The sequence below is a fragment of the Plasmodium inui genome (assembly GCF_000524495.1).
Source record: "Plasmodium inui San Antonio 1 unplaced genomic scaffold supercont1.14, whole genome shotgun sequence".
NCBI lineage: Eukaryota > Apicomplexa > Aconoidasida > Haemosporida > Plasmodiidae > Plasmodium > Plasmodium inui.
In genome coordinates this window covers 5,060-13,160 of record NW_008481848.1, presented here as the reverse complement: position 1 = coordinate 13,160, position 8,101 = coordinate 5,060, and the positions used below count along the sequence as shown (strand labels likewise).

At 40.8% G+C, this 8,101-nt stretch overlaps 3 protein-coding genes across 3 annotated transcripts in view; all 3 read left to right on the top strand.

The window, feature by feature from the left end:
- Positions 1-606: 606 nt before the first annotated feature.
- On the top strand, positions 607-2,009 carry C922_03325 (hypothetical protein; the record flags this gene model as incomplete). Its single annotated transcript, XM_008818917.1, has 2 exons — positions 607-1,753; positions 1,828-2,009. 2 exons carry the CDS (start codon positions 607-609, stop codon positions 2,007-2,009), a joined length of 1,329 nt encoding a protein of 442 aa, XP_008817139.1.
- Positions 2,010-4,183: 2,174 nt separating this feature from the next.
- On the top strand, positions 4,184-5,464 carry C922_03324 (hypothetical protein; the record flags this gene model as incomplete). The annotated part of the gene is made up of 1 exon (XM_008818916.1): positions 4,184-5,464. The coding sequence occupies one exon, from the start codon at positions 4,184-4,186 to the stop codon at positions 5,462-5,464; it is 1,281 nt and encodes a 426-aa protein (XP_008817138.1).
- Positions 5,465-7,523: 2,059 nt separating this feature from the next.
- Positions 7,524-8,101, top strand: part of C922_03323 (hypothetical protein) — a gene marked incomplete at both ends in the record, with an annotated part of 2,345 nt that continues 1,767 nt past the window's right edge. The window contains one exon of the mRNA XM_008818915.1: positions 7,524-8,066. Coding sequence (XP_008817137.1) covers positions 7,524-8,066 — 543 coding nt within the window. The remainder of the gene's footprint in view (positions 8,067-8,101) is intronic.

Here is an 8,101-nt window from a genome sequence, read left to right as displayed (position 1 = left end):
TTTTTTTTTTTTTTTGCCAATCGATAGGTGGACCCGTTTGGAAAAATGAAAAGTGGGGGCGCTCGATAAGAGTTGCATTGGCTCTCACGGGGTGTACGTAATTGGCGAGTCGTTCGAGCCGCATGCAAATTAGCCAACCAGGTGAGCGTTCTCAGTCGGGCATTTGCTCACGCAGGAAGAGGCAGGACCATTCCTTAAGGAGACGAATGGGCACGAGATCTCCAGAAGGTTTTAAAACAACTGATTTAGTCTGAGTCGAATGAGGAGGAAAGACGAAATTGTTTTTTTAATAGAAATTGTGCACCCAAAATGAGTGTCAAATGAAGAGCATAGTTTCTTATGTGCAATTTTTGTAATTATCTTTTTTTCTAAATTCATAATCTTCGTTGTGATTCACTCGTCTGAAGGGGCTGCTGGCAATTTTTTTTTTTTTGACTTTTTTCCGAGTTTTTTTCTTTCCCCGTGCGCATGAATAGGACCCCGAAACACTCTCAACAAGCGAGTTGCCATGCCAACATTGCAGATGTCACACAACTAGGTGGGAAGAAAAAGAAAAAAAAAGTGTGTCTTGATTTACGCGTCCCCTTTCCATTTGAACAGAACATAATGCTTAAAGTATTCAGTATCGCCTTTTATCTGTTCCTCTTTCTCCTAAACTTATGTAGTGGAACCAAAACAATGGGCATAGAGGCCGAAGGCGATTGGAGTGACGAAATTCCAGAGATATCACATTTAAGGAAAGGTTCCCTAATTGGTCATTTATACGTGGATGGGTGGAGTCCCATTTGGAGCATCTACCTGGAAGGACATACAGACTCACCATCAGACATGGAAACAATTGTAGACGCTGTGATAGGCAATGATACAGGGAGAAGCAACCACGGGGGTGAAATTACCAAATGGGATTGTCTTCAAAGTTTTGGAGACGTAAAAAAGGAGGCACCCTGCCATAGAGCAACCCAACAGAAAAATACCCCCATTCTTGATCAGATCGACCATTCTAATTACGACAAAAAGGAGCTACAAAATTTAAAAAGTCAAAAAGAAAAAGAAAAACAAAGAGAAAAACAAAAAGGAAAAACAAAAAAAGAGAATTCTCTACTTAGGTATGAAATTCATTCAGGCAGTGCATGGCGTGGGAGCCACTTCTGCGGGTGCGTGTATGATAACTATTTGGTTCATTGTGATGGTCCATACGCAAGAAAGAACAATCAGAGGAGGGGAGAAAGTGTATCAACCGTTCGTGCTAGCACTCCTGTACCTGTGTGTCAGCGTAGTGTTCTTCATCCAGGAAGAAATTGTCCCCCAAAAGATGGTCCCAACAAAAGTAAATATCTAGACAGAGCCAATAATTTATTGGCATCCCTAGTCTCAGGAAATTTTGAAAAAAAACAGGAAGCCAATAAGCGTAGCTCCCAATGGAATGAGGAAGAGTCAAATGAAAATTTTTTAAAAAATTTAATAAATGAAAAGGGGAAAAAGGGAAGAAGTGAAAAGCAGATGAAGAAGGAGGAGAGACACGTGTCTTTGCAAAATTACGAGGAATACAATTCAATTGACGACGACAATTATAACGATTATGATGACGATGATAACGATGATAACTATGATAACTATAATAACGATGATGACGATGATGATGACGAGGGACTGATAGACAATGGAAATTTGTACGTGTACGCGATAGAGGACAACGTGGACGAGGAGAGCAACGAAAAGGAAAGAAAGAAAAAGAGGACTACCAATCGAAACGGTAACTCCAATTGGAAAACAGCCGAAAATAAGCATTGCCGGAAAAGGAGTTTACGGAAAAAAAAAAAAAAAAAGGACCGAGCGATAATGCGACATCCAGATTCAATATAAGATACTACAAAAACATCCACAAAATTAGAAAAGGAACAACCAGAAGATTGAAAAATATTATCAATGCATTTATGTACGACCCTGATTGTATGGACATCCTCGTCTACTTCACGACGGACGCGGGGGATCTGATAATGAATCAGTAGGGCGGGTGCGCTAGTTGGCGGCGCGATAGTTAGCGATAGTTAGCGATAGTTAGCGATAGTTAGCGGTGGTCCCTGGTAGTTGGTAACATCCACCATTCCTTTCACGAAGTCCCCTCCTGGCGAGAGATGACGAGTATGGACGAGGACCACTCTTTGAGGGATAAATTATGCTCAACTACCAGAGCATGTTGAAGCTTGAGCAAACTTGGAGGGCGAAGTTTTCTGTGAGACGGGTTCAGCTCGATCGGCCTGAACGGGGAAGCGCATCTTTGTCTCCTTGGGTGATCGTTTGGTTCTGTTTTGGCATATGTTCCTTCCTGGGTGCCTGTTTTTGGAGCCCCATGGCGCAAAAATGCACCTACGTGTGTGTGCATTCATTTTGGCTACGCGCGCTTCCCATTCTTACCTTCACAGATTTGAGAATCTGTCTATCCTCAGTTACACAGAACACTACATCGTAGCACACAGGGCGTAAAAAAGAAAAAAAAAAAAAAAAAAGACGGCCTTTTTATTTTTCGCACATTTTTGTTCTTCCAGGGAAATCCTGATAAAATGGAAAAAGCACGATCGTCTTTTTTATTTTTTTTTCCTGCGATTATGGGCCATTTGGAGCACTTGCGTATTTCCATGTGAAACAATTTTTACAACTATTTTAACTGCTGAGTGGAATTTCTTTTTTTTTTTTTTTTTTTCTTTGTTTTGGTTGCAACCACCAAAACGGTCGCAATAGCGATAGTGTAACATGATTGTTGGATAAGTCCCCCTTTGGTGATGCACACTGTTTTGGCCAGTGTAATCCCAAATGGGAAGTAACAATAGGGAGAAAGGATTATTTCCGGAGATTAAAAAATGGATTTATTCGCATATATATATGCATACGTATGCGTCGCTGTCTCTGATATCCGTTCATGTCGGCACGTATGCCGCATGCATGCGTGCACACATCTCGTCCGTAGTATGCACGCCCAGCTTGAGGTGGAAGCGTTTGTATGCATATACAGGTAGGAATAATTGTAATTTTACGGTGCCTCTTGGGAAAGAAAAATGGCAATCAAATAGCGATAAAAGAAAACACACTGTGATGTAAAAATGAGTAAAACGAATTGCCAATTTGCACAATCTCTTCACAATTGGTTTTTTACTTTTTGCCTTTTCCCTTTTTCCCGTGTTCGCTTGTTTGTATGGCCCCGAACGATTTGCCTCATAATTAACGTTTTTCGCTTTGAAACTTAGACAGGAGATAGAAAATCCATAGCGGTTCACGATTTTGAGAAAAATTAGAAGGATACCTCCCTCCCCTTTCTGTTCGGATGAAAATATGCACAAATAGCATATGCCAGATGAGTTTTTTTTTTTTTTTTTTTTTGGATGCATGCGCAAATCTGGATATGTCAATGCTTTTACAAAGCGGGACCCCTCATGTGTATGAATCATCATTTGAACGAAATTTACGCGCACCTTTTTTTGTGTGCATTACGTAGAGTTTCGAAGGAAGGGAAATGTTTAGTGCAATCGACACGTCGAAAATTTTAGTGCGTCGATATCGGTAGCGGTGGGTAGCAGAGCAGGTAGACGAAGATGTGGTGATTGTCCCCGTTAATTTGCCCCCTTATGTTTGCCCTTGTTTATTTTCCCTCTTCTGTTTTCCCACTTCTGTTTGCATTCCCTTTTTATGTTTTAGTTTTTTGTAAATATTTGTCAAGAATTGGCGCCACTCCAACCTGGACTGACGTCAATTTGTCCGAACCATTTAGTAACAACACCCCTGGGCTTTCCCACAATGTCGTTTAGGATAATCCTGAGAGAAATGATCCACCTGCACCGTCGTCTTTAACATTATTTAAGCAGTCTCCCATTTGGGGACTCTCTTTTTTCCTCCTTTAGAGAACATATGTTTTTTAAGCAACAGCGAGGAGTACAAATTGCTCATGTTGTTATTGGATTTTTTTTGTCTTTCTTTGTGTTTTTTTGCCTTTTTTCGTCTTTTTTTTTCTTTTTCTTTTTTTCTTTGTGAAACCAGCTCGTTAAAGGTTAGCAGACGTTTTAGATTATCTTCCCCGCCTCGTGCTCAAAATTGCTCTGTTGTCCTTTCAAGTTCGTTTTTCGCTTTAAGTTTTTTTTAACCAGCGCAAGACTGCAGGACGACCTAGTAGAAGACCAAAAGGAAAAGCCTCATGAATGTCGCTCTGTATCTGCTCGTGCTTAATTTTTGTATCTGCCTGATAAGCACGAAGGAGGAAAAAAAGAACCCAAGTGCGCCCTTTGATGTGGCAGGGCAAAAGTCAAATCTGAGGTACCCCAATGAGGTAAGCAAAAATGTAGGAAAAAACAAAGAAGCCAAATTGACCACTCAAGACAGTAAATTCAAAAAGGGGCTGGCGGATATTAACAAAACACAGAGTGTTAACAAAGGCGGAAATGGCATCCCCTATTTTAAAGGCAAAGACATGACCACCATTGATAAGGGGCACCTGCGGCCCAATGCTCCTAGTAAGGGTAACTGGAGCCTACCGAACCGAGAAACGAAAGGAAAACCCGAAAAAGTAACAGATAAAAAGGAAATAGGAGAACAAGAAAAGTGGGGAAGAAAAAGCAGTGGTGGTCAAACGAATCCAGAAAGTGGGACACAGGTAAATGATAACAATGTCGGAATGGAGAAGAGGATGAATATTCCCAAAAAAGGAGAATCGGACAAAAATGAAAAGAGTAAACCACAAGCAAGTACAACCCCAGAAAAAAAAGGTGTGACCATGCCGGTAGAGGGAGAGCAGGTACGTAACGAAGGTAAATTGCATGTGCCAAATGCAGAACAAGGGGTAACAAAAGTTAATGTGAAAGGCCCTAATGAAGTAGGGTCTTCGGACAAGTCAATCAAATCCGAAAAAAACAAATCAGGAAATTCAACCCCACAAGTAACCGATCAAGATGCTTTACCAACGGAAATGCCAATCCAAGAGAAGGAAGAAACCACACAGTCGAACACGAAAAGGGTAGATGCACCAGGGTACTCAAATGGTGTAGAACCCCTAAAAGGATCGGAGCCGCCAACCTCGTCGGGTGGTGAACCCAAATCGGAAGCTTCGTACATATCGGAGGGGGATCCGAAACCGGAACAAGTACAAGAAGAAAAGAGTGGAAATGTGAAAAATGAGACATCAAAGGAGGAAGAAGAATTGCCAAGTGGGAAAGAGGAAACAGAAGAATCAAAACAAAATAGAGCTAACCAGGATGGAAATGAAAAGGATGGCTCCTCAAAAAAAGACATAGTAAAACTCTTTCATGAGCATATAGACGTTGCGTCTTTAGTAAGAAACATTAAGAGTAACGAGAAATTACAAAAAATGTCTAACGAGCTGGTAACTTTTGGTGTCAAAGCATATGATGGCTTTCTCGTGTTCGTCGAGCTAGTAAAGTTTTTCGCGAAGGACTTCGTGCAATTCATTCAGAACATGTGAGTGGTGGGCGCAATGACCATTTTGCGTTTCCGAGAGGAGAGCTTTTCACGGTAGGCGCAATTGGCATGACTCGCAAGGTGATTACAGCTTGCATGGTTAGCATGTTGGGACTTCTAACCCTGCTGGTATTACTCTTTTTATTCATTTCTATTAATTTTTTTTTTTTTTTTCTTTTTAATGTGTACCAATAACCACCCCCTGATGAACAAGCATGTATATTCATTTTTTGAAAGGTCTATTACAATGAAAGGAGCGAATTGGTAAGTGGGGGGGAGCCCTATGGCGGGGGCATTTTTTAAAACACTCATATGAGGGCATTCGGGGTGTTAACCCGGGTTGGGTTCGCAAAAGATGTTTACGTAAGGGTAGCGAAGGGAAGAAAGTTAGACAGTGAAGGGGTTAGCAAAGGAAAGAATTAGTATAAATAAAAATTATAAAGGGGAACTGATGGGAAGTTATAGTTTTGGAAGGACTACGAGGTGCCGGTGATGTGTGGGGGGTATTCCACTGTGCTGATTTCTCATCAGTTATGGTGCCCCTATTCATGTTTGTAAGTACTGCGGGGTTTTTTAATTTGGTGAGCTGGCTAGGAGGGTTATTCATGGCAGTAGCCCTAAAAAAGGGGTCCCCCGTCTATTGAGCACACATAACACTGCTTAATTTGCCATGCTCGAAGCTAAGAAAATGAGGACTTGTTTTTTTTTTTTTTTTTTTTTTTTTCGTATTTGTTCGCAAAATTTTGACGAATTAACGTAAAATAAAGGAACTTCTTTCCACGGTTAAACAATTTGCACGGCTTGATGGCGCCTTTTCTATTTTCCCATGTTACAACACAGTGCAGACAAAGCAATTTAAAATTAGTGCGTTCACTTTTCTGTTAATTTAGAAGAAACGGGAAGGTAATTTAGTTATTTCACCTCTTTGCGTAATTTTCTCGATTGCGAATTCATCTATTTTAATGGATCACCCCGCTGTTCTGCAGAGTTTCGAGTGACACAAAAGGGTGCACACGTTAGGGCAACTTTGGAAAAAAACTTCCTCAAATTTGTGTCAATTTGAGGCGAAAACAGCCTCGAAGTTCACGCCGATTTTACCCCGCACAATTTTCGGTGTCTCGGCAAAGGGTTAGTTTGTTATTTCACATTCAAACATGAAGGGCAAGGTGGGTGGTAGTGTTGAGACATCACACTGAGGTGCCACACTAAGCAGCCGTACCGAGCACCGATACCTAGTATCCACGCTCAGAGGCCAACTGGCAATTTCCACGCGAACGTGAGAAGGCTTGTCGTGTGCAAATGCTTCAAGAGCTTCCGCACTTTCTCAGGTATCGAAACGAGTGGCACTAAACGGATGGTAGATGGTTGTGTCGTTTCGCATGTCTTCAGAATGCACGTACAAGTGTACACTCATATGCATATGGAGTGACATATCGTTGTCCGTTCAGACGAGGCGCTTGTTCGTATCATGGTCGTTTACTGTCATTTGTGTGTTCGGCATGGGTTTGACTTAATGGCGGCATTGTTATGTCACATATTCGGTTAGTCTTTTTTTTTTGTTTCTTTATATTATTGTTAAGTTTGATTGCTGCATTTTGTTATTATTTTTATTTTTCTTTATTATTTTTTTCTTATTGTGACATTTTATTGTTATTTTAACTTTCCTGGATTTCCTGCATTTTCTCCTGGTTATTGTTCTTTAAATTTTTTTTTCTTTTGCGAATTTTGAATGCTGACCAGTTAGCACAACAGGACAAACGAAAGAGAATACCAATTTTTTTTTTTTTTTGAACAACCAACAACACCGACGGAAAAAAGGGTCTAGAACAAAAGCCTTTTCAAGTTAGCCACCTGAAACATAAGAAATTCCTTTTTTTAAAAAATATACATCAGGTCAATTTTGTCTTTTCCTTTTTTTTTATAATTCTTTTCAAGGTATGGCCTAAAGAATTTTGTCTTTTGGAACTCACCATTTTGCTATTTTACTGCTACACCATTTTACTACCTCACCGGGTCATTACCTCACCATTTCCCTGTTCGTTTTTTTTTTTTAAGTACCCAGCATGAGAAACCTCCCGTGTGTTACATTCTACTTGGCCGTTTTCTTTTTATCTTCGCGGGGAAGCGGCATCTTATGTAAGGAAACTGGGGTAAAGGGAAGGACCAACCTGAGGAATGGATACACAATTAATAGCATCCTAAAAGAGAAAGAGGAAACACAGCTGAATGATACGAACGATGCTGGTCAAGATATTATAAATCAAGGGGAAGACATACACGAATTGATTGAGGAAGTACAACGTGTCGGTGGAGAAGGAGAAAACATTCACGATCCTACTTCTTCCCTTCCGGAACAAAATGAAGGAAATATGAGAAGAGGTTCTGTACCTCCAGGTGATGGCGTAGAAGAGCACGCAAATGAAGTGGAAGAAAAGGAGCCAAAAGAACAGGAAGAACAAGTGCAAGAGGAGCTAACACAGCAGGAAAATGACGTTAAAGAAGAGAAGCCACAAGAAGAGGAAGAACAATTGCAAGAGAAGGTAGCACACCCGGCAAAGGTAATGCAAGAAGAGGAGCCACACGAACAGGAAGAAGTTCAGGAGCAGGTGGCACAACAGGAAAATGACGTTAAAGAAGAGAA